A 25213-nucleotide genomic window follows, 5' to 3' on the forward strand; every position below is an offset into this window, starting at 1 on the left:
ATTTGATCACGTTGGAATGAAGCCTCATCCGTAAAGAGAATATTTGCACTGAAATGAGGATTGACACATTGTTGGATGAACCATTCGCAGAAGTGTACCCGTGGAGGCCAATCAGCTGCTGATAGTGCCTGCACACGCTGTACATGGTACGGAAACAACTGGTTCTCCCGTAGCACTCTCCATACAGTAACGTTTGCACAGCAGCAACTTCTCTGACGCTGACATTAGGGTTATCGTCAACTGCACGAAGAGTTGCCTCGTCCATTGCAGGTGTCCTCGTCTTTCTAGGTCTTCCCCAGTCGCGAGTCATAGGCTGGAATGTTCCGTGCTCCCTAAGACGCCGATCAATTGATTCGAACGTCTTCCTGTCGGGACACCTTCGTTCTGGAAATCTGTCTCGATACAAACGTTCCGCGCCACGGCTATTGCCCCGTGCAAATCCATACATCAAATGGGCGTCTGCCAACTCCGCATTTGTAAACATTGCACTGACTGCAAAACCACGTTCGTGATGAACACTAACCTGTTGATGCTACGTACTGACGTGCTTGATGCTAGTACTGTAGAGCAATGAGTCGCATGTCAACACAAGCACCGAAGTCAACATTACCTTCCTTCAATTGGGCCAACTGGCGGTGAATCGAGGAAGTACAGTACATACTGACGAAATTAAAATGAGCTCTAACATGGAAATTAAGCGTTTCCGCACACATGTCCACATAACATCTTTTCTTTATTTGTGTGTGAGGAATGTTTCCTGAAAGTTTGGCCGTACCTTTTTGTAACACCCTGTAGATAAACAGCAAGAGTGTTGAATGCTCTCGTGGTCGTGCGGTAGCGTTCTCGCTTCCCAGGGCCGGGTTCCCGGGTTCGATTCCCGGCGAGGTCAGGGATTTTCTCTGCCTCGTGATGGCTGGGTGCTGTGTGATGTCCTTAGGTTAGTTAGGTTTAAGTAGTTCTAAGTTCTAGGGGACTGATGACCATAGATGTTAAGTCCCATAGTGCTCAGAGCCATTTGAACCATTTTTTGTTGAATGTATTATTTTGTTGGTTGCAGTTTAAAATGAGTGCAAGATATCTGAAGCATCACGAGGCAGCCCCCCTTGTAAATCATCCATTTAGAGGTTGGAAACGTGTCTGATGTACCGAGAGAGGGCTAACGTGCGTGAAGACAAAACTCAGGACAATTAGCTCCATTAAGAAGATATTTTTTCGAACAACGCAAACTGGGTGCTTCAAGAGGGCAATGATCCGAAACATCGCAGCCGCCTCTCTGCAGCTTGGAAACAAGACAATGGGGTGTCGACGATAGATTAGCCTGCATTGTCTCCTGAGCCGTCCGCGATGACCGAGTGGTTCTAGGCGCTTCAGTCCGGAACCGCGCGACTGCTACGGTCGTAGGTTCGAATCCTGCCTCGGGCATGGATGTGTATGCTGTCCTTAGGTTAGTTAGGTTTAAGTAATTCTAAGTTCTTGGGGACTGATGACCTCAGAAGTTAAGTCCCATAGTGCTCAGAGCCATTTGAACCATTTGAAGACTTCATAAGTAATAGAACCCAATATGTTGTCCTCGACGGCGATTGTTCATCGCAGACACTGGTAACATCAAGAGAGCCCCAGGGAAGTGTGATAGGATTTTGATTTAAATCCTGAGCGTTCTGCAGGTGTTCCATGGCGTAAATATACAAGGAGGAATAGGTTTAAGTTTGTAACATATTCTAAACCGGAGACTAGTGCAGATATATTTAAAGTTAAATCGTGGACAGATTTGGAAAAAGAATGTAAAGGTAAAAATCGGCTTTTTCAAGGTACTAATCCATTTTATATTGGTCTTCAAATTGCTGGTGATGAACCTGAGAAGTCGGATAATGTTCAGAGTGATGTAAAATACCTAACTTTTGTTGTAAGAAATAGAGTTTATATGACATTTTGTAAGAGGAAAGGCACTGTTACATTCTGAATAAAAGTTATTGTTTACAGCTAATGTCTGCGTTGGCGTTCTTTTATCCCAACTGGGACCATATCCGAAATTATCCGGACGATCTGCGCCTGGCCTTCCTTGTCCCCAACGGTGAACAGAGGATTGATGAATTAGCTATAACATTTTGTGGCAATAGAATTAATTATTCTGCAGCAGTTATTGTTTTAGAAGAATAGTGGTATTATAAGCCTAATCTGGACGATTTAATTCGTCAGTTTAGGGACGCATACAAAGAATATGTATTTATGCCTAATGGTATAAGGTGTGCAAACAGGTATTTTGACTTTAGGCAAGGTCGATATATATATATATATATATATATATATATATATATATATATATATATATAATATCTGGCAGACGGGGCGGGCAGCAATCTGCGGTTGTTCGCTGGTGATGCTGTGGTGTACAGCAAGATGTCGAAGATAGGTTGATACAATACGAAAATTTCTAGCTGGTGTGATGAAAGGCAGCTGGCTCTTAATGTAGAAAAATGTAAGTTAATGTGGATGAGTGGGAAAGACAAACCCATAATGTTCGGATACAGCATTAGTAGTGTCCCGGTCGACACAGTGATGCCGTTTAAACATGTGGGCGGCACGTTGCGAAGCGATATGAAATGGAACGAGTATGTGAGGATTGTGGTAGGGAAGGCGAATGGTCGATTTCGGTTTACTGCAAGAATTTTAGGAAAATGTGGTTCATCTATAAAGGAGACCGCATATAAGACGCCAGTGAGACCTATTCTTGAGTGTTGCTAGAGTGTTTGGGATCCGCACCAAATCGGATTGAAAGAAAACATCGAAGCAATTGAGTTGCGAGCTGCTAGATTTGTTGCCGGTAGGTTCGAACAACACATGAGTGTTATTGATATGCTTCGGGAGGTCAAGTGGGAATCCATGGAGGGAAGAAGACATTCATTACGAAGAACACTACTGAGACTGTTTAGAGCACCGGCACCTGAAGCTGACTGCAGAACGATCCTACTGCCGTCAATGCACATTTCGCGTGGGGACTACGAAGATAAGACACGAAAAATTATGGCTCATAAGGAGGCGTGTAGTCAATCGTTTTTCCCTCGTTGTATCTGCGAGTGGAATAGGAAAGGAAACGATTAGTTGTAGTAGAGAATACTCTCCGTCGCGCACCGTACAGTGACTTGCGGAGTATATAGATGTAGATGTATATGTGGAACATGCCTGAAATATACTGGCCTGTGTAAGACACGAGCTGAACCGACTGGAACATCTTTGGGATGAGTCAGAACGTGGAGACCCCAGCGTCCAACATGACGACCTCCACGATTCACGGTTTCGGGTCTTCAGGAAAAATAGGCTGCCATTGCTCCACAGACACTCACACATCTCTTTAAAAGTGTCCCCAGCAGAGTTCAAGCAAATGCGAAGGATGGACTCACCCCTTATTAATGTCCACTAAAAACACTGCTCATTAGATAGAGTACTAGGAACTTCCGTCGGGACTACTGTCATGTCGAAAACCCACATAAATCAAGCCATGGAGAAGGCAGATACCAGACTCAAATTTATCGGAAGAATGTGACAAAGACTTAAAGAGGGCACTTACATAAAACCTCAACCGGTAGTTTCTTAACTGTTATTAGTTACTCAGGGACCGTTGCCAATTGATGAGGGGACTTCAAAAAGTAAGATACCCGTTATTATGACACGGCAAGTAATTTTTATTGAACGTTACACTACACCTCCAAGTGATGCACATTACCGTTTCACCACAATCGTTAAGCCTTTGTACATAACGATCGGAACGTTTTACCAATAGCTCAGCTCCTCAACGATAGAAATCTGTTCCTCTGTCTCGGAGAGTGCCAACAAAAGTTCGAAAATCGATTGCTGCGAGACAGTTCCTCGACTGTCTGCGAGCGATGTCGATAGCCCTACTTCCAGAGCACAGCGTCACCCACGTCCGTGCGGCCTTTGTTCCATTTCTCTACGGCTGGACGCATCACTGAATGTGGTCTACATACTGACAGAGTTTCACGGTGAATCCGGGTGTAGTGTACATGGCGTACTTCAGCTTTGCAGTGAGTTTCCAGTTGCCGCGCCATTTCACTCGCACGCTGTGATGCACCTGTTAACCTTACCACACAACAACTGTGCCTGCGCGAAACACAGAACATGTAATGTATCACTTACTCTGTATAGTCCCCTCGCTGAATAAGGGACTATGTATTACAAAGTCAAAGAAGCGCTATTCATAACGGATACCTATAATCTAAACGACAGCCTCACAAAAAGATTTAAAAGCTACATTGGGAGACGGTACAGCAAGGCGTTATGTATGCAACACGAGCTTAACGTTCCACGTTACCTGCTGGAACATACCTCTCACAAGGAAATTTTGGAGAATAGGTACATACAAGCAGAGAGGGAAGGAGGGCAGGGGGGGAGGCGGGAGTGTGGGTGGGGAGAGTGTATCAACAAACCTACCGCGTACCACACGTAAGTAGGCCAGTAAAGACGGAAAATGATGTACCATCCACCACACATTGCTGTACGTGCCCAGCGAGATACAGCCCAGCTGCCGTGTTACTAGCCCTACAAAACATGCTGCTTCAGGTATCGCTGTAAGCAATTACGAAACCGCCAGTCTCCAAATGACCACTGCACGGAGTGAGGTACAAGCGACAGATGGTACAATATGTACCAGTCCCGTAGGAGAGTCCGCCAATTGTACTGAACTTGCTTATGACTGGTCGGCACATTCGGGTGCTAGCGGCAAAAACGCCGAACTTCTCTTATTAATTATTTGTATACTTTTCATTGAATTTAACCCAGTTTTCATTATGACAATCTCTCATCGTTACCCTAAGAGTCTATCGTTTTTGCTTATTAATTTTTGGGAATTTGTGGGAAGTTCCTATGGGACCAAACTGCTGAGGTCATCGGTCCCTAGGTTTACACACTACTGAATCTAACTTAAACGCCTGGGAGACGAAGTACCGGGTGATCAAAAAGTCAGTATAAATTTGAAAACTTAATAAACCACGGAATAATGCAGATAGAGAGATAAAAATTGATACACATGCTTGGAATGACATGGGGTTTTATTAGAACAAAAAAAAAGTATTGCTAGACGCGTAAAAGATCTCTTGCTCGCGTCGTTTGGTGATGGTCGTGTGCTCAGCCGCCACTTTCGTCATGCTTGGCCTCCCAGGGCCCCAGACCTCAGTCCGTGCGATTATTGGCTTTGGGGTTACCTGAAGTCGCAAGTGTATCGTGATCGACCGACATCTCTAGGGATGCTGAAAGAAAACATCCGTCGCCAATGCCCCACCATAACTCCGGACATGCTTTACAGTGCTGTTCACAACATTATTTCTCGACTACAGCTATTGCTGAGGAATGATGGTGGACATATTGAGCATTTCCTGTAAAGAACATCATCTTTGTTTTGTCTTACTTTGTTATGCTAATTATTGCTATTCTGATCAGATGAAGCGCCATCTGTCGGACATTTTTTGAACTTTTGTATTTTTTGGTTCTAATAAAACCCCATGTCATTCCAAGCATATGTGTCAATTTGTACACTCGACAGCAAAAAAAAGTGGGTCACCCCTGAATTCCAACGTGTAGGTTGCACCTGAATGTATGCAACCAACATAGCATACCTGTGTTGCACATAGTCGCAACCCTCCACAGTACAGTCGTTGCAAGATACACAATGGGTACCGCTAGAGACTACTAGAGAACACCGGTCTTTATGACAGTCCGTCCAGATGTAAAATAACACCACGATAGTACAGAGGAGATCAGACAGTCCTTAACGTTTGTAAACTAAACTTAATTACAATAAGTGACATTTCAAATGTTATGGAACAACTAGTTTTGTCACATAAATCGTTTAGTAATCCTTAGGCACAATTAAATATTTGAGACAGTATATGGATTTATAAAGTTGTATGGCAATTGGAAACAAGTTCTTTGCTGTCTAAAAGGTTTACTCAACACATGCTGAACGTCGTTCAACGTTCAATGGTGAGTGGTTTCGCATCAACTTTATGTAATAATAAGCAGTTAAAAGAAAACGTGATTAGCGGCGGCAACCACTCTACGGAAATCCCAACATTAACAGCGAATCACAAGTAATATCATTGATCACATTACTCATCAAGAGTTACTTGTACACGAAGTTGTACTTTAAATGACATGACCAACGTCTTTGTTCTGGATCCGGATGCAAACCCAGAACGTAAAGCCATTGTTAACCAAGCAAAGCTTTGTGCCATAACGAGACTCGATCACTAGGCAGAAATAGATGTCAAATATTGACGTTTGCACCAGTATCAGTTATCAATTCTCAACTTGAACGTAAATGACGATAATGTTTGTACGAAAGCAGGAACCCTAACATGACAATTACGGTCTTGGTAACTAACCTCGAAAGACGTTGTATAGTGTTGCATTGTCAAGGAATAAAGGATGCGCATGTTTAAAATTGAAATGCCATCATGTAATGCTGAGAACAAGGATGAGAACCCAGCACCTAATCGGATCGTTGAATAAGTACGTAAAATCAGAATGTAGATATCACAGTTTGTCACCAGTAGTGGGGTTGGAACCTTAAATGACGACTGAAGTTGTATTGCCTGACCGGGATTCGAACCCGGCACCTACCACCGTCGTTGTCTAACCAGGAACAGACGAGAAATGTCCAATGTTGGTCCACCATCAGCGAGATGTGCACACGTTTAACTAGAAATAAGGTGACGAAAACGTCTATGCTGACTGAGGGTCAAACGCCGCACCCATGGTTATGAAGACACGTTAATAATCAGCTTCATATTCAGTAGTAGCTAGGAGTAGCATGTTTAGTTGCAAACCTTAGGCCTTACTCATCCCTAGTAACGTGTTGCCTAATATCTGCGATATCATGATGTTAATTTACAAGTGGATTGACTGTGCCGGCCGGTGCGGCCGTGCGGTTAAAGGCGCTTCAGTCTGGAACCGCGTGACCGCTACGGTCGCAGGTTCGAATCCTGCCTCGGGCATGGATGTGTGTGATGTCCTTAGGTTAGTTAGGTTTAATTAGTTCTAAGTTCTAGGCGACTGATGACCTCAGAAGTTAAGTCGCATAGTGCTCAGAGCCATTTGAACCATTTGATTGACTGCCGTAAAGAGCAATGTTCTCTAGTAGTCGTGTATCATTGAGATGTAAATGAAGTGCCTCGGCAGAAAGTAATTTCCGTCGTGCAGCACGTATTGTTTCAGAGACACTGAGCACATGTTATAAGTGCACAAAACGTGTATTATATACTAAGTATATACTATTATTTTTAGAAGCTGCCGCCAAACCTGTGTACTTTTACATTCCGCTTAGTTGTCGTGGTTGAATACTGGTTTTCTTAAGGCTACATCTAATGCACAGCGCTTACAAGAAAGTATAGTACCCTGCGTCATACTATTGCTAGCTAGGTGAAATATTTTGTGGTAGCTATGTTTAAAATGAATGTATTTTTGAAAGTATTGTTCGTCAAATTTTTGAATAAATCGTCAACTGTAGGTGTGCCTGCACATGTTATAGCATAATAGCTGTAGCTGCGTTAGTTTGTACTACAGACTTGGGTAGGTTAGGTGTAACTTTTGATCCTTCAAGGGGTGATCGTGGCCATGCGGACCGGGTCCGTACTGGCCGCGGCTCGCGAGCTACGGGCCAGCCAGGCTGGCCGAGGCGAGACGCAAGTGAGCGAGCTGGCGGTGGCGTTGGTGGGCCAACAGCCCGGGACGAGCCAGCACGGCTGCGCCGCATGCCTCTGCCTCTGCCGCTCCGTTTGGCGTAAATAAGTTTACCTCCTCTTCTGGCATCAGTATAAGAGCGGCAAGCAGAAATACACATCAGGCTGTCTGCCGTAATGGCTCACTGAGAGAGGTCTATTCGAGGTAGAGTCAAAAAATGGTTCAAATGACTGAGCACTATGGGACTTAACATCTGAGGTCATCAGTCCCATAGAACTTAGAACTACTTAAACCTAACTAACCTAAGGACATCACACACATCCATGCCCGAGGCAGGATTCGAACCTGCGACCGTAGCGGTCGCGCGGTTCCAGACTGAAGCGCCTAGAACCGCTCAGCCACTCCGGCCGGCCGAGGTAGAGTCGTCGCTCTCATTGAGGAAGGAGGATGTTCCATCAGAGAAGCTGGCAGACGGTATGGCGTACCACATACCACTGCAACGAGATGGTGGAGGATCTGCCTTGAAAGAGGCACCACCAACAGGGCTCCTGGCTCAGGCAGGAAGAGAGTGATCTCACAGCAGGAAGACAGGGACCTAGTGTCTAGGAGCAGAGAAAATCCCTTTCTGAACGCGAAGCAGTTGCGGCGGGAGACCAACTTCCCCGGCTCTAGAGACACGATTCGCCGAAGGCTAAGGGACGCTGGACTGCATGCACGACGATCCGCCGTGAAACAAGAGCTCAGCGAAGACAACGTTTTATACCGGCTAGCATTTGCGAAGCTCCATCTGAGGGCGTCGTGGGACAACGTCATTTTCACTGATGAGAAGGTGTTTTCCTCCAATAACGACGGTCCACGAATCGGTTACAGTCCGCAAGTATGTAACCACGACGAGAAGTGGCCGGCTATCTGTTACCTGATGGGGTTGGAATTCTGCGAGAGGGGCGGGAATTCTTCACAGGATAGAAGGAACTCTGGACAGCGCGCAGTATGCCCACATATTGGAAAATGTGATGCTTCCATCAGTGCGAATGCTGTACGCAGAAGGGGACGTCACAATGTAAGAGGACCATTCTCCCATTCACAAGTCTGCATTTGTTCAGCAGCGGCTCTCCACGAGTGGCGTCAACGTCATGGACTGGCCGCCACGGGCGGCTGATATGAACTCCATGGAAAACATGTGGGCTGAGGTCGCCAGAACATTAACAGAGAACTGACCACGAAACCAACCAACTACAGCGGACGCTCTTTGGGACTGCGTCCTGGAAGCCTGGGTGGAAGTTGCTTCTTCAGGCTTTTACGTCCGACGGCTTATACATTCTATGCCAAGACGCGTGATAGAAGTACAAAATAATGAATGATTCTGGATAAAATATTAAAGTTCTTAAAATGTTTTGTTATGTCTTCTTTTTCCTCATTTTTCCTCATTGGTAGCTAGTGGAAGATCGCGTGGCAACAGAAAAGTTTGAGTTGCCCTTTTAATTCAAGTGGGTTTCTTTTGAATATACAGTTTGTTAAGTACTCTATTTTGATTTCATTTATACCCTGTCTACATACTTACAAACTAATCAGCGTAGGTGGACTCTGTCACAGTAGTTTTTGTTATTTCAAATACGTCTCTCTCTTCCCCTCCATCCATGAATACACCCTCCGTCCTCCACACAATACGCCAACGATTTCATATTATGTTTACCCGCCGCGCGGGATTAGCCGAGCGGTCTAGGCACTGCAGTCATGGACAACGAGGCTGGTCCCGGCGGAGGTTCGATACCTCCCTCGGGCATGGGTGTGTATGTTTGTCCTTAGGATAATTTAGGTTAAGTAGTGTGTAAGATCAGGGACTGATGACCTTAGCAGTTAAGTCCCATAAGATTTCACATACATTTGAACATTTATGTTTACTCGTTGTTAATATCTCTTCTATTGTCTCTCTCACACACACTCTCTCTCTGACACTATCGCCGCAAGTGCCCTTCTATTACACTCCCCCAAAACTTTGTAAACAAATCTAGCGGTTTCCAATGACGCTTCATTTTCTCTTTTAATTGCTGCTGTCTTTACTCTCTATCATTCCTCTCACCACCTATGAAACCGAATTCTTTGATCTCCCCTTCCCTATAACCCATTCTTCTTTCTGAGAACAGTCCTTCCTTATCTCTCGGTCCTAAGATAAAACGAACTGTGGCACATATCTAAGTAAGCAATACTTTGCAAGCATTTCACGTTATATTTTGCACTTCTGACTTCTATCCATTCCCAGATCCCGCCCTTCTTCCTGTTACGCATCCCTTGACATCTGCATCTACATCTAAATAAATACTCTGCAATTCATAATTTTGTGCTTGGCAGGGGTTTTGTGGTCTGGTGGATTAATCTTGTATTGATGTGTAAAACGTGTAGGTTCACATCTCACGTCAGGCGTGGATTTTTAACACACGCAAGTAGCTCTCCTTCACCCCTAGTAGCGCCAAGTGCAGAACGCCAGTAAGCTCCGCAGTTCAATATCCGCAGTAAAGATAACATCCCTTTGCTGCCCTCTGGGCATTCGTTTGAGCTGTGACAGATGGAGAAACCCCGTAAGGCAGAGACTCTGTCACCAGCAAGCCGTCGTAAACTAGAAAACGTATTTCATTTAATGAACCAATGGTCATGTAAGTTCACAAGGGTCTTACTTTATTTGAAACTGAGACGTTGAAATTTGTGGTGCTAGACTGGGATTAGAATTCGATTTCGCTGTGTTCCCGATGATTGCAAACTCTTCTAGGCGTCCTCGAAAGGCACCTATCTGGTTTCGAATCCCGATCAGCACAAAATATTCATTATTTCATTTCAAGCCCTAGCATGTGCACTCCGAACTACTGGTGAAAAATAGTTGCATTTTCAACGTCTCTTCGTGCGTCGTCAGTTGTAACGTGTTCGTTTCAACTCACAGCCACATGATGAGCTTTTTATCACAACATTACAAGATCAAACGTTTCCTTACCTCTTTTCAAGTTCAAACACTCCTCTCCATCCTGCTGGTGAAAACGGATTTGGGTTTGACGTTGTGTTCGTTGTGATCACCAACGACGACATGTTGTGGATTCAACTTCAAGCCAGCAGAGTATTTTCCATCACATCATTGAAAGTACAAACATGCCATTCCTAGCTATTATTGGAAAAGAATTTGATAGGTAAAGTGTCTTCATGACCACGTTTGCGGGGTTTGAATTCCATTCAGCACAGAACTTATCGTCGCCTGATGTCTAGCACAACATGCGCCCATCTCGCTACTGGTGAACCAACAATAGCTATTTATCGTCTGTTCCTGGCTAGAAAACGACGGTGCTAGATGCTGGGTTCGAATCCCAGTCAGGCAAAAACAATTCTATCGTCAGTTAAGGTTCCAGTGTCACTGCATATTTCTTTCAGTTACCTTCTGTGCTACACTGTACCAGTTCTTTCGGTCAAAATTTAATCGGGCTACGTTAGTTGGCAGTGACACATCACGCGAACGTTATTTTCGTCCTCAAGTTTTTCATACCAGTGTATTTTGCGCATGGAGTAGGAATTAAAGTCCAGGGATAAGAAATAAAAACTCTGAGGTTTGCTGATGACATTGAAATTCTGTTAGGGTCAGCAAAGGATTTGGAAGAGCAGTTGAACGGAATGGACAGTGTCTTACAAGGAGGATATAAGATGAACATCAACAAAAGCAAAACGAGGATAATGGAATGTACTCGAAGTAAACCGGGTAATGCTGAGGGACTTAGATTAGGAAATGAACACTTAAAGTAGTAGATGAGTTTTACTATTTGGGCAGCAAAGCAACTGATGACGGTCGAAGTACAGAGGATTTAAAATGTAGACTTTCTATGGCAAGGAAAACGTCTCTCAAGAAAAAAAAAAAAAAAAAAAATGGTTCAAATGGCTCTGAGCACTATGGGACTGAACGTCTGAGGTCATCAGTCCCCTAGAACTTAGGACTACTTAAACCTAACTAACCTAAGGACATCACACACATCCATGCCCGAGGCAGGATTCGAACCTGCGACTGTAGCGGTCGCGCGGTTCTAGATTGTAGCGCCTAGGACCGCTCGGCCACTTCGGCCGACTCTGAAGAAGAGAAATATGCTAACATCGAGTGTAGATTTAAGTGTCAGGAAGTGTTTCCTGAAAGTATTTGTATGGAGTGTTGCCATGTGTGGAAGTGAAACTTTGACGATAAACGGTTTAGACAAGAATAGAAGCTTTTGAAATGTGGTGCTACAGAAGAATGCTGAAGATAAGATCAGTAGATCACGTCGCTAATGAAGAGGCACTGAATAGAATTGGAGAGAAGAGGGTTTTGTGGCATAACTTGAATAGACGAAGGGATCGTTTGGTAGAATATGTTCTGCGACATCAGGGGATCACCAATGTAGTCTACTAAAGAGACTGCTTACACCGCGCTTGTCCGACTTATTCTGGAGTATTGCTGTGCGGTGTGGGATGGATCCGCATCAGGTGGGACTGACGGATGACATCGAAAAAGTACAAAGAAGGGCAGCTCGTTTTGTATTATCACGAAATAGGGGAGATAGTGTCACAGACATGATACGTGAATTGGAGTGGCAATCATTAAAACAAAGGCGTTTTACGTTGCGACGGGATCTTCTCATGAAATTTCAATCACCAGTTTTCTCATCCGATTGCGAAAACATTCTGTTGGCACCCACTTACATAGGGAGAAATGATCATCATGATAAAATAAGAGAAATCATGGCTCGCACAGAAAAATTTAAGTGCTCGTTTTTCCCGCGTGCCGTTCGAGAGTGGAACGGTAGAGAGACAGCTTGAAGGTGGTTCATTGAACCCTCTGCCAGGCACTTTATTGTGAATAGCAGAGTAATCACGCAGATGTAGTATTGAAGGGAAGCGTGGAGGGTAAAATTGTAGAGGGAGAGAATACACTAAGCAGACTTAGAAGGATGTAGGTTGCAGTAGTTACTGGGAGATGAAGAGGCTTGCATGGAGATGTGCATCAAACCAGTCTTTGGACGGAAGAAAGCAACAAAATTAGTAAAACAACATTTTGTGATAATTAAATGAACATGTTTACTTATTTCACCTGTCTGTTTATAAATGAAATCCGTTAAATCGAGCTCTGAAACATTTTATTACTAGGATAGAAAAGTGTTTGGGCCCCGATGTAGCATATTTGCTGCATACCCTAATATTTTGGTGAATCGTACAGTGTTCTTAAATTTAGTGTTTTAATATTTATTTGTTGTCGCAGAGCAACGCATTGTTCACCAATATACAATTCTCGTCCATAAACTCTAGGTTTAGGACTGAGGAAGTTGGAAAGACTCGTTTTGCAACAAATACCTGGAAATGAAGAGATCGGCACAGGAGAAAGCGAAGCTGCTGTTTGCAACGAAGCTGATGAAAGTCTAAAGATAGCGCGCCGGGGCAGGCAGCAGCAGATGTTACGGAAGAGTTGCGGAATGTTGATGCGACGTGTGATGTGGCATGTGGCGTGTGGCGGCTGGAGCTCCAGCGGCTCTGCTGGAGCACGTGGCGGCGGCTGGCAGCTGCAGACCAGCAGGTGTGTCTGTGTTTCTGTCTGCCTGCCTGCCGCAGCTGCTTGGCCTAATGCCCGCGCCGCTACCTGTACCTCCTCCGCTAGCTCCAGCACCGCACGCATCACACTGCCATGCTCTTTCTGTCAGCGCTGCGGCTTACGGCAAAGCTTACACTGTCTATCCCGTGCTTCGGCTGGAATTTTTAGTGAGCGGTGACAGTCGGTTGACGAATTCCGATTTCCCACCTACAGAAGTGTTGGCCTCTGTAGCCGAACGAGTGAGATGTGTGAGCATCACGCTGAAGAAACGGCTTCGATTCGAGATACTATAAAGAATTTTTCCTTGGTGGCGATTTCGAATGGGTTTCATTCGGCCGAGTGGTGACAACTGCCGAGCTACTAGCGAGAAAAGCGGCGGATCCGTTCTGCAGTGTTGACATTAACGAACGGGAGAGTGGCGATGTTTTCAGGTTCTACATTAGTAAACTGCTTTCCAGGAAGCCAGGACGACTTACAGGTTGCCTATCCAACGGCTTCCAGGGCAACAAAAATTTTACTTTCAGTGTTTCGCGTGATTATTAACGCAATTTATGCTGTCATAATCTACTTATCAACACGTATAATCTTATGGTAAAGACAACTATTACAGTTGGAAACTGTCTTGAGGCAGCACAACTGGTGGTGCGCAAATAGCCAGACTGTATTCATCTACATGGATATTATGCAAATCAAATTTAAGTGCCTGGCAGAGGGTTCACCGAACCACATTCTCAATTCTCTATTATTCCAATCTCGTATAGCGCGCGGAAAGAATGAACACCTATCTCTTTCCGTACGAGCTCTGATTTCCCTTACTCTATCGTGGTAATCGTTCCTCCCTATGTATGTCGGTGTCAACAAAATATTTTCGCATTCGGAGGAGAAACTTGGTGATTGGAATTTCGTGAGAAAATTCCGTCGCAACGTAAAACGCCTTTCTTTTAATGGTGTCCATCCCAAATCCTGTATCATTTCTGTGACACTTGAGCAAGCAGTGAAGGAAACAAAACAAAAATTCGGAGTAGGTATTAAAATCCATGGAGAAGAAATCAAAACTTTGAGGTTCGCCGATGACATTGTGATTCTATCAGAAACAGCAAAGGACTTGGAAGAGCAGTTGAACGGAATGGATAGTGTCTTGAAAGGAGGATATAAGATGAACATCAACAAAAGCAAAACGAGGATAATGGAATGTAGTCGAATTAAGTCGGGTGATGCTGAGGGAATTAGATTAGGAAATGAGACACTTAAAGTAGTAAAGGAGTTTTGCTATTTGGGGAGCAAAATGACTGGTGATGGTCGAAGTAGAGAGGATATAAAATGTAGACTGGCAATGGCAAGGAAAGCGTTTCTGAGGAAGAGAAATTTGTTAACATCGAGTATAGACTTAAGTGTCAGGAAGTCGTTTCTGAAAGTATTTGCATGGAGTGTAGCCATGTATGGAAGTGAAACATAGACGATAAATAGTTTGGACAAGAAGAGAATAGAAGCTTTTGAAATGTGGTGCTACAGAAGAATGTTGAAGATTAGATGGGTAGATCACATAACTAATGAGGAGGTGTTGAATAGGATTGGGGAGAAGAGAAGTTTGTGGCACAACTTGACTAGAAGAGGGGATCGGTTGGCAGGACACGTTCTGAGGCATCAAGGGATCACCAATTTAGATTTGAAGGGCAGCGTGGAAAGTAAAAATCGTAGAGGGAGACGAAGAGATGAATACACCAAGCAGATTCAGAAGGATGTAGATTGCAGTAGGTACTGGGAGATGAAGAAGCTTGCATAGGATAGAGTAGCATGGAGAGCTGCATCAAACCAGTCTCAGGACTGAAGACCACAACAACAACAACTCTCCCATATTTCGCGATAATACAAAAGGTGCTGCATTTCTTTGAACTTTTTCGAACTACTTGAGAATGAGAGCATTTATCGACTTCCAACATACTTTACTTACAGTTGTAAAACATTTACGAAATTTTTACGTCGATGATTCCCCCCCCCCCCTCCTCTCCCCCCAACGAAAGACGACTTTCGCTGTTCATGCAGTCAGACTTCACATGACGTTTTAATTTATTACTTGTTTTCTACCGACTCTACTCGCAACATAGTTTGCAGACAATATCCATGTATACCACTAGAGTTACCAGCAAAATCATGTGTTGTCGGACGCATAATTCTGGAGATACGACGTCATAGACATTTAGACGAGTGAAAACTTGATTTTGTTTAAAATGAAGCGGAAATCACCCATATTTTTCCAGTATTTCATAATGCAAGCTATTAACGACTTCCTCCAAACTAAAAGCATAATTTCGAACCATTTCTAAACTTTTTCTCGGTTACAAGCTTGACGTCAAACACTTGACGCATTAAATCGTTTGTAAAGCAATCAGAGATTCGACGCTGTTTTGGGAGCATTTAGGCATGGGAAAACTGTGGTAGGGAAGGCAAACGGTCGACTTCTGTTTACTGGGAGAATTTTAGGAAAGAGTGGTCCAACTGCAAAGGAGATTGCATATAAGATGCTGATGTGACCTATTCTTGAGTACTGCTCGAGTGTTTGGGATGCGTACCAGATCGGATTGAAGGAAGACATCGAAGCAATTGAGAGGATGGCTGCTAGATTTGTTGCCGGCAGGTTCGAACAAGTTTTACGGAGATGCTTCGGAAACTCAAATGGGAATCCCTGGAGGGAAGGCGGTGTTCTTTTCGGGAAGTACAATTGAAATATTTAGAGAACCGCCATTTGAAGCTGACTGCTGAACATCTACATTTAAATACATACTCCGCAATCCACCATACGGTGCGTGGCGGAGGGTACCTCGTACCACAATTAGCATCTCTCCCTGTTCCACTCCCAAACAGAACGAGGGAAAAGTGACTGCCGCTATGCCTCTGTACGAGCCCTAATCTCTCTTATCTTATCTTTGTGGTCTTTCCGCGAAATATAAGTTGGCGGCAGTAAAACTGTACTGCAGTCAGCCTCAAATGCTGGATCTCTAAATTTCCTCAGTAGCGATTAACGAAAAGAACTCCTCCTTTCCTCCAGAGAGTCCCACCCGAGTTCCTGAAGCATTTCCGTAACACTCGCGTGATGGTCAAACCTACCACTAACAAATCTAGCAGCCCGCCTCTGAATCGCCTCTATGTCCTCCCTCAATCCGACCTGATAGGGATCCCAAACGCTCGAGCAGTACTCAAGAACAGGTCGTATTAGTGTTTTATAAGCGGTCTCCTTTAGAGATGAACGATTCTGCTCCCTGCTCCCGCCAGCATACATCGCGTGTAAGGACCACGACGATAAGATACGAGAAGTCGGTAAACACTATTGAGAAAATTTAGAGAACCGGCATTAAAGATGACTGTCGAACGATTCTGCTCCCACCTACACACATCGCGCGTAAGGACCACGAAGATAAGATACGAGAAATCAGGGCTCATACGAAAGCGTCCAGACAGTCATTTTTTCCTCGTTCTGTTTGCTAGTGGAACGGGACGGGAAATGACAAGCAGTTGTACAGGGTACTCTTCGCCACGCACGTAACGGTGGCTTGCGGATTATCGATGTAGAGTTCCTTTCTTTAAGGAACCGGGGTTTACTGGCACTGGACTGAGACAATGTTTGCCTAGAATTTAGAGCGGGTGAGGGAGGTATTACCAGATGAAAAGTTGTCAGTTGGTTCAGTGCTGCGAAGGAGTGCTCCCGCACCCCGGAACTGGCGTCCACTTGGCAGCGTGGGCGTATCGACCGCGGAGGGCCGGCTGCTTGCCGCTCGCGGGGTGAACGAACGGCCGCCAGGGCGGGACCACTGGCCACCACTCCCGCGTGACACACGCGGATGGCCTGGTGCGCTTCACCGATCGTCATTCAAAAGTCTCCGGCGGGCGCTAATTCCGCAGACTCACGCCACGCTCGTCGCCTCTGCGCGAATCGCCAAACAGCGAACGAAACGACTGCTTTATCTGTGCAGCTACAGGGTGTTTCAAAAATGACCGGTATATTTAAAACGGCAATAAAAACTAAACGAGCAGCGATAGAAATACACCGTTTGTTGCAATATGCTTGGGACAACAGTACATTTTCAGGCGGACAAACTTTCGAAATTACAGTAGTTACAATTTTCAACAACAGATGGCGCTGCAAGTGATGTGAAAGATATAGAAGACAACGCAGTCTGTGGGTGCGCCATTCTGTATGTCGTCTTTCTGCTGTAAGCGTATGCTGTTCACAACGTGCAAGTGTGCTGTAGACAACATGGTTTATTCCTTAGAACAGAGGATTTTTCTGGTGTTGGAATTCCACCGCCTAGAACACAGTGTTGTTGCAACAAGACGAAGTTTTCAACGGAGGTTTAATGTAACCAAAGGACCGAAAAGCGATACAATAAAGGATCTGTTTGAAAAATTTCAACGGACTGGGAACGTGACGGATGAACGTGCTGGAAAGGTACGGCAACCACAGAGGGCAACGCACAGCTAGTGCAGCAGGTGATCCAACAGCGGCCTCGGGTTTCCATTCGCCGTGTTGCAGCTGCGGTCCAAATGACGCCAACGTCCACGTATCGTCTCATGCGCCAGAGTTTACACCTCTATCCATACAACATTCAAACGCGGCAACCCCTCAGCGCCACTACCATTGCTGCACGAGAGACATTCGCTAACGATATAGTGCACAGGATTGATGACGGCGATATGCATGTGGGCAGCATTTGGTTTACTGACGAAGCTTATTTTTACCTGGACGGCTTCGTCAATAAACAGAACTGGCGCATATGGGGAACCGAAAAGCCCCATGTTGCAGTCCCATCGTCCCTGCATCCTCAAAAAGTACTGGTCTGGGCCGCCATTTCTTCCAAAGGAATCATTGGCCCATTTTTCAGATCCGAAACGATTACTGCAGCACGCTATCTGGACATTCTTCGTGAATTTGTGGCGGTACAAACTGCCTTAGACGACACTGCGAACACCTCGTGGTTTATGCAAGATGGTGCCCGGCTGACGTCTTTAATTTCCTGAATGAATATTTCGATGATCGTGTGATTGCTTTGGGCTATCCGAAACATACAGGAGGCGGCGTGGATTGGCCTCCCTATTCGCCAGACATGAACCCCTGTGACTTCTTTCTGTGGGGACACTTGAAAGACCAGGTGTACCGCCAGAATCCAGAAACAATTGAACAGCTGATGCAGTACATCTCATCTGCATGTGAAGCCATTCCACCAGACACGTTGTCAAAGGTTTCGGGTAATTTCATTCAGAGACTACGCCATATTATTGCTACGCATGGTGGATATGTGGAAAATATCGTACTATAGAGTTTCCCAGACCGCAGCGCCATCTGTTGTTGAAAATTGTAACTACTGTAATTTCGAAAGTTTGTCTGCCTGAAAATGTACTGTTGTCCCAAGCATATTGCAACAAACGGTGTATTTCTATCGCTGCTCGTTTAGTTTTTATTGCCGTTTCAAATATACCAGTCATTTTTGAAACACCCTGTATTTTCGGACTACTTACCCACAATGTAGAAGCCACAATTATCGCCTTCGTCTAGATTCTCTACTGCCTGCCTAATGTCCACGCTCTGATTCAGCTGAGTTCGCTATTAAGTAATTGCGGGAAATAGTCACGGACTGTAGCAATGATACAGATGATGCAATCCAACGAGCGGAGGACATACACTGTCCTTTGAAAAGCATCCGGGCATTAATATGGGGTGTGTCTACCCTGAACCTCTATGAAGACTTGAACTGGGCTGGGGACACTTTCACTGAGGTGTCCCATTGTCATAACAGGTGTAGACTGTCGTTTTATGGCCGTAGCTCTCTGACCAGTGGTTATCTGGAAAACTGTGCGCGATTCGACGTAACCTGCCGTACTCCGACTTTATTATTATGTTGTTTTTCTCCGTTCTTTGCAGTTGCTGCCGAGAATGATCACACCAACAAAGTTGTTTAACAGCACGCTGCTAATGTAGCAGAACTACAAGCCGAAGTGTCGCTACTTTTGGAGATGCTCAGCTACACTAATCGCCGACAGCTATTAATCATGAAAAACAATCGAATAATCTACATCTACATCTACATTTATACTCCGCAAGCCACCCAACGGTGTGTGGCGGAGGGCACTTTACGTGCCACTGTCATTACCTCCCTTTCCTGTTCCAGTCGCGTATGGTTCGCGGGAAGAACGACTGTCTGAAAGCCTCCGTGCGCGCTCTAATCTATCTAATTTTACATTCGTGATCTCCTCGGGAGGTATAAGTAGGGGGAAGCAATATATTCGATACTTCATCCAGAAACGCACCCTCTCGAAACCTGGACAGCAAGCTACACCGCGATGCAGAGCGCCTCTCTTGCAGATTCTGCCACTTGAGTTTATTAAACATCTCCGTAACTCTATCGCGGTTACCAAATAACCCTGTGACGAAACGCGCCGCTCTTCTTTGGATCTTCTCTATCTCCTCCGTCAAACCGATCTGGTACGGATCCCACACTGATGAGCAATACTCAAGTATAGGTCGAACGAGTGTTTTGTAAGCCACCTCCTTTGTTGATGGACTACATTTTCTAAGCACTCTCCCAATGAATCTCAACCTGGTACCCGCCTTACCAACAATTAACTTTATATGATCATTCCACTTCAAATCGTTCCGCACGCATACTCCCAGATATTTTACAGAAGTAACTGCTACCAGTGTTTGTTCCGCTATCATATAATCATACAATAAAGGATCCTTCTTTCTATGTATTCGCAATACATTACATTTGTCTATGTTAAGGGTCAGTTGCCACTCCCTGCACCAAGTGCCTATCCGCTGCAGATCTTCCTGCATTTCGCTACAATTTTCTAATGCTGCAACTTCTCTGTATACTACAGCATCATCCGCGAAAAGCCGCATGGAACTTCCGACACTATCTACTAGGTCATTTATATATACTGTGAAAAGCAATGGTCCCATAACACTCCCCTGTGGCACGCCAGAGGTTACTTTAACGTCTGTAGACGTCTCTCCATTGATAACAACATGCTGTGTTCTGTTTGCTAAAAACTCTTCACAGCTTTGACATCGTTTATCTTCTGTTTGTCTGAGCGGTTTTGGCTGCGTTTAAACTTGGAGTGGAGCTCTCTTTGCTTTCGCAGTAGTTTCCTAACTTTGTTGTTGTACCACGGTGGGTTTTTCCCGTCCCTCACAGTTTTACTCGGCACGTACCTGTCTAAAACGCATTTTACGATTTCCTTGAACTTTTTCCATAAACACTCAACATTGTCAGTATTGGAACAGAAATTTTCGTTTTGAAGGCACGGGATTGATGTAGAAGCGAGGGTAGAACTGAGAAGCTCATTGAACTGTGCCGAAGTACAGTCCCAGAAGCCGCCTTACGTGGAAGGAGCGCCTTGGCGTGGCAGAGGGATAGCGCGCCGCCACGACCCGCTCGGGGAGATGCCTAGCGACTAGTGTGGGGCCGGCTACACTCACCAGGGTGGCGATCGCGCCGCAGATCCCAGCTAGCATCACGACCGCCACCTGAAAGCAGCACACCGCGACCTCTGTAGCAGCCGCCGTCCGCCGTCTAGCACACTAGCCGTCTACCGCTACTCGCTCAGCACCCGCTCTGGCTGGCTCTTCTCATGCAAAGCACGGGGCAACACCAATACATCAACGTACCCACCTGCTCTAACAACGGTAGGGATCCACGTACATCATCAAATGTCGTTGTAAAGCCGTCCTAACATCGGGCGAGGCAGCTGACGTTGGCGTGGACTCGGACAGGAAGGGAAAGCCATCAAGCGCCTGTGTCACGTGGGACGTGCTGGTCAAAGTGATCTGCAACTGCTGCACTTTCGGTCGACTTACCTGGCTCCCAAACCACGCAGTTTATTTACGAAAATGGGCACACATAAAATTCATACGTCAGCTCTATTAAAAAGCACATTTCCTCTCTCGTTGATATCCTAGCCATGTCGTTCTGCCAGTAGCATACAAACTCAATATCCATCAACATTTAAATTAATATACAAGTTATAATTCGGAAATTGCTTAACCGCTGATATAACCTTCCTGGCCAATTTATTACAACAAAACATTCCAATAATGCCTCGCTTTCTTCTATGTTCTGGTGCTTTTAAATCGCATATATTCGTAAGATCTAACTTATAATGTAATAAAAATTGCTTCAAAGTACACTACTGCCCATTAAAATTGCTACACCAAGAAGAAATGCAGATGATAAGTATTCATTGGACAAATATATTATACAACAACTGACATGTGATTACATTTTCACGCAATTTTGGTGCCTGGATCCTGAGAAATCAGTACTCAAAACAACCACCTCTGGCCGTAATGACGGCCTTGATACGCCTGGGGATTGAGTCAAACAGAGCTTGTATGGCGTGTAGAGGTACAGCTGCCCATGCAGCTTCAACACGATACCACAGTTCATCAAGAATAGTGACTGGCGTATTGTGACGAGCCAGTTGCTCGGCCACCATTGACAAGACGTTTTCAATTGGTGAGAGATCTGGAGAATGTGCTGTCCAGGGCAGCAGTCGAACATTTTCAGTATCCAGAAAGGCCCGTACAGGACCTGCAACATCCTGTCGTGCATTATCCTGCTGAAATGTAGGGTTTCGCAGTGATCGAATGAAGGGTACAGCCACGGCTCGTAACACATCTGAAATGTAACGTCCACTGTTCAAAGTGCCGTCATTGCGAACAAGAGGTGACCGAGACGTGTAACCACTGGCACCCCATACCATCACGCCGGGTGGTACGCCAGTATGGCGATGACGAATACACGCTTCCGATGTGCATTCACCGTGATGTCGCCAAACACGGATGCGACCATCATGATGCTGTAAACAGAACCTGGATTCATCCGAAAAATGACGTTTTGCCATTCGTGCACCCAGGTTCGTCGTTGAGTACACCATCGCAGGCGCTCCTGTCGGTGATCCAGCGTCAAGGGTAACCGCAGCGACGGTCTCCGCGCTGATAGTCCATGCTGCTGCAAAACATCGTCAAACTGTTCGTGCAGATGGTTGTTGTCTTGCAAACGTCCCCATCTGTTGACTCAGGGATCGAGACGTGGTTGCACGATCCGTTACAGCCATGCGGATAAGATGCCTGCTAGTGATACGAGGCCGTTGGGATCCAGCACGGCGTTCCGTATTACCCTCCTGAACCCACCGATTCCATATTCTGCTAAGAATCATTGAATCTCGACCAACGCGAGCTGCCCAGTAGTGTACTTAATATACTAGTTATAGTTCGAATATTGCTTAACCGCTGATATGACGTTTCTGGTCAATTTATCACAACAAACCATTCCAATAACGTTGCGCTTTCTTCAATGTTATGGTGCTTTTAAATAGCATATATTCGTAAGATGTAACTTATAATGTAATAAAAACTACTTCAAACTACACTCCTGGAAATGGAAAAAAGAACACATTGACACCGGTGTGTCAGACCCACCATACTTGCTCCGGACACTGCGAGAGGGCTTTACAAGCAATGATCACACGCACGGCATAGCGGACACGCCAGGAACCGCGGTGTTGGCTGTCGAATGGCGCTAGCTGCGCAGCATTTGTGCACCGCCGCCGTCAGTGTCAGCCAGTTTGCCGTGGCATACGGAGCTCCATCGCAGTCTTTAACACTGGTAGCATGCCGCGACAGCGTGGACGTGAACCGTATGTGCAGTTGACGGACTTTGAGCGAGGGCGTATAGTGGGCATGCGGGAGGCCGGGTGGACGTACCGCCGAATTGCTCAACACGTGGGGCGTGAGGTCTCCACAGTACATCGATGTTGTCGCCAGTGGTCGGCGGAAGGTGCACGTGCCCGTCGACCTGGGACCGGACCGCAGCGACGCACGGATGCACGCCAAGACCGTAGGATCCTACGCAGTGCCGTAGGGGATCGCACCGCCACTTCCCAGCAAATTAGGGACACTGTTGCTCCTGGGGTATCGGCGAGGACCATTCGCAACCGTCTCCATGAAGCTGGGCTACGGTCCCGCACACCGTTAGGCCGTCTTCCGCTCACGCCCCAACATCGTGCAGCCCACCTCCAGTGGTGCTGCGACAGGCGTGAATGGAGGGACGAATGAATGGAGATGTGTCGTCTTCAGCGATGAGAGTCGCTTCTGCCTTGGTGCCAATGATGGTCGTATGCGTGTTTGGCGCCGTGCAGGTGAGCGCCACAATCAGGACTGCATACGACCGAGGCACACAGGGCCAACACCCGGCATCATGGTGTGGGGAGCGATCTCCTACACTGGCCGTACACCACTGGTGATCGTCGAGGGGACACTGAATAGTGCACTGTACATCCAAACCGTCATCGAACCCATCGTTCTACCATTCCTAGACCGGCAAGGGAACTTGCTGTTCCAACAGGACAATGCACGTCCGCATGTATCCCGTGCCACCCAACGTGCTCTAGAAGGTGTAAGTCAACTACCCTGGCCAGCAAGATCTCCGGATCTGTCCCCCATTGAGCATGTTTGGGACTGGATGAAGCGTCGTCTCACGCGGTCTGCACGTCCAGCACGAACGCTGGTCCAACTGAGGCGCCAGGTGGAAATGGCATGGCAAGCCGTTCCACAGGACTACATCCAGCATCTCTACGATCGTCTCCATGGGAGAATAACAGCCTGCATTGCTGCGAAAGGTGGATATACACTGTACTAGTGCCGACATTGTGCATGCTCTGTTGCCTGTGTCTGTGTGCCTGTGGTTCTGTCAGTGTGATCATGTGATGTATCTGACCCCAGGAATGTGTCAATAAAGTTTCCCCTTCCTGGGACAATGAATTCACGGTGTTCTTATTTCAATTTCCAGGAGTGTATATTCTTACTTTATACACAGCGTAGACGTTATTTTAAAACCTAAATAATTTTTCGCTTTAAGATGTCTTACTCCTCTTATGGACGAACACTAAACTGAAGAAATAATAAAGTCGTTACGATACATTTGCAATTTCTCTCGAAAAGAAAGCAAAACAACAGAAATAAAGATCATGAAGACACAAGAGCACAAAAGCCACTAGTATAGCAGTGCGCGCGGCGAAGACAGGTTGACTTCCGATGCCTGCAGACGACGTCACTCTCAGCGCTTGCTTCCCGAGAAATCCTTACTGCGACATGACGTGGCGTTATGGTCCGTGTGAACACCGTCATTTGAAATACATTGTGGGTTGTTTTGGCGTAACTTGACGCGACGGCGAAAACTGGCCTTCACTCTGCGTATTGAACGAATGCAGAAAAGGGCAGCACGAAAGGTCACTCGTTTGTTTGAGGACTGGGAGAGTGTCACAGATATGCTGAAAGAAATGAGCTGACACACATTTGAAAACAGACGCAAACTATTCCTAGGAAGCGTACTTCCAAAGTTTTAATAACTGACTTTAACTCGTGGCTCTAACAAGGGAACCTCCCCATCGCATCCCCCTCAGATTTAATTATAAGTTGGCACAGTGGATAGGCCTTAAAAAACTGAACACAGATCAATGGAGAAAACAGGAAGAAGTTGTGTGGAACTAGGAAAAAAATAAGCATAAGATACAAATTGAGTAGTCCATGCGCAAGATAGGCAGCATAGAGGATAGTTTGAGCTCAGGAGCGCCGTGGTCCCGTGGTTAGAGTGAGCAGCTGCGGAACGAGAGGCCCTTGGTTCAAGTCTTCCCTCGAGTGGAAATTTTAATTTTTTATTTTCAGACAATTATCAAAGTGTAGGCACTCACACAAAATCAACTTCACTCTCCAAAATTCCAGGACATGTTCAGTTTTGCTTGGACATATGCAGGATTTGACAGTCTACACACCGAAAAATTTGAAAACGTTAAAAACATATGTTTTGACAGAGCACAGGGAAAACTGAGCGACTGTGAAACTGTTGCATCCATTTGTTGCAGTTTATGTGACAAACTCTTATG

General features: G+C 45.6%; 1 protein-coding gene across 3 annotated transcripts in view; it reads right to left on the minus strand.

Annotated features, from left to right (window-relative positions):
- The window catches only part of LOC126481601 (dual specificity tyrosine-phosphorylation-regulated kinase 4), a 647996-nt gene that overhangs the window by 474288 nt on the left and 148495 nt on the right, over nucleotides 1-25213 (minus strand). Inside the window, exon 2 of one of the 3 annotated variants that reach the window (XM_050105469.1) lies at nucleotides 20751-20798. The exons of the other annotated variants lie outside the window; for them this stretch is intronic. Coding sequence (XP_049961426.1) covers nucleotides 20751-20798 — 48 coding nt within the window. The remainder of the gene's footprint in view (nucleotides 1-20750; nucleotides 20799-25213) is intronic. 3 annotated transcript variants of the gene reach the window in all.

The sequence above is a fragment of the Schistocerca serialis genome, chromosome 5, assembly GCF_023864345.2.
Source record: "Schistocerca serialis cubense isolate TAMUIC-IGC-003099 chromosome 5, iqSchSeri2.2, whole genome shotgun sequence".
Taxonomy (NCBI): Eukaryota; Metazoa; Arthropoda; class Insecta; order Orthoptera; family Acrididae; genus Schistocerca; species Schistocerca serialis.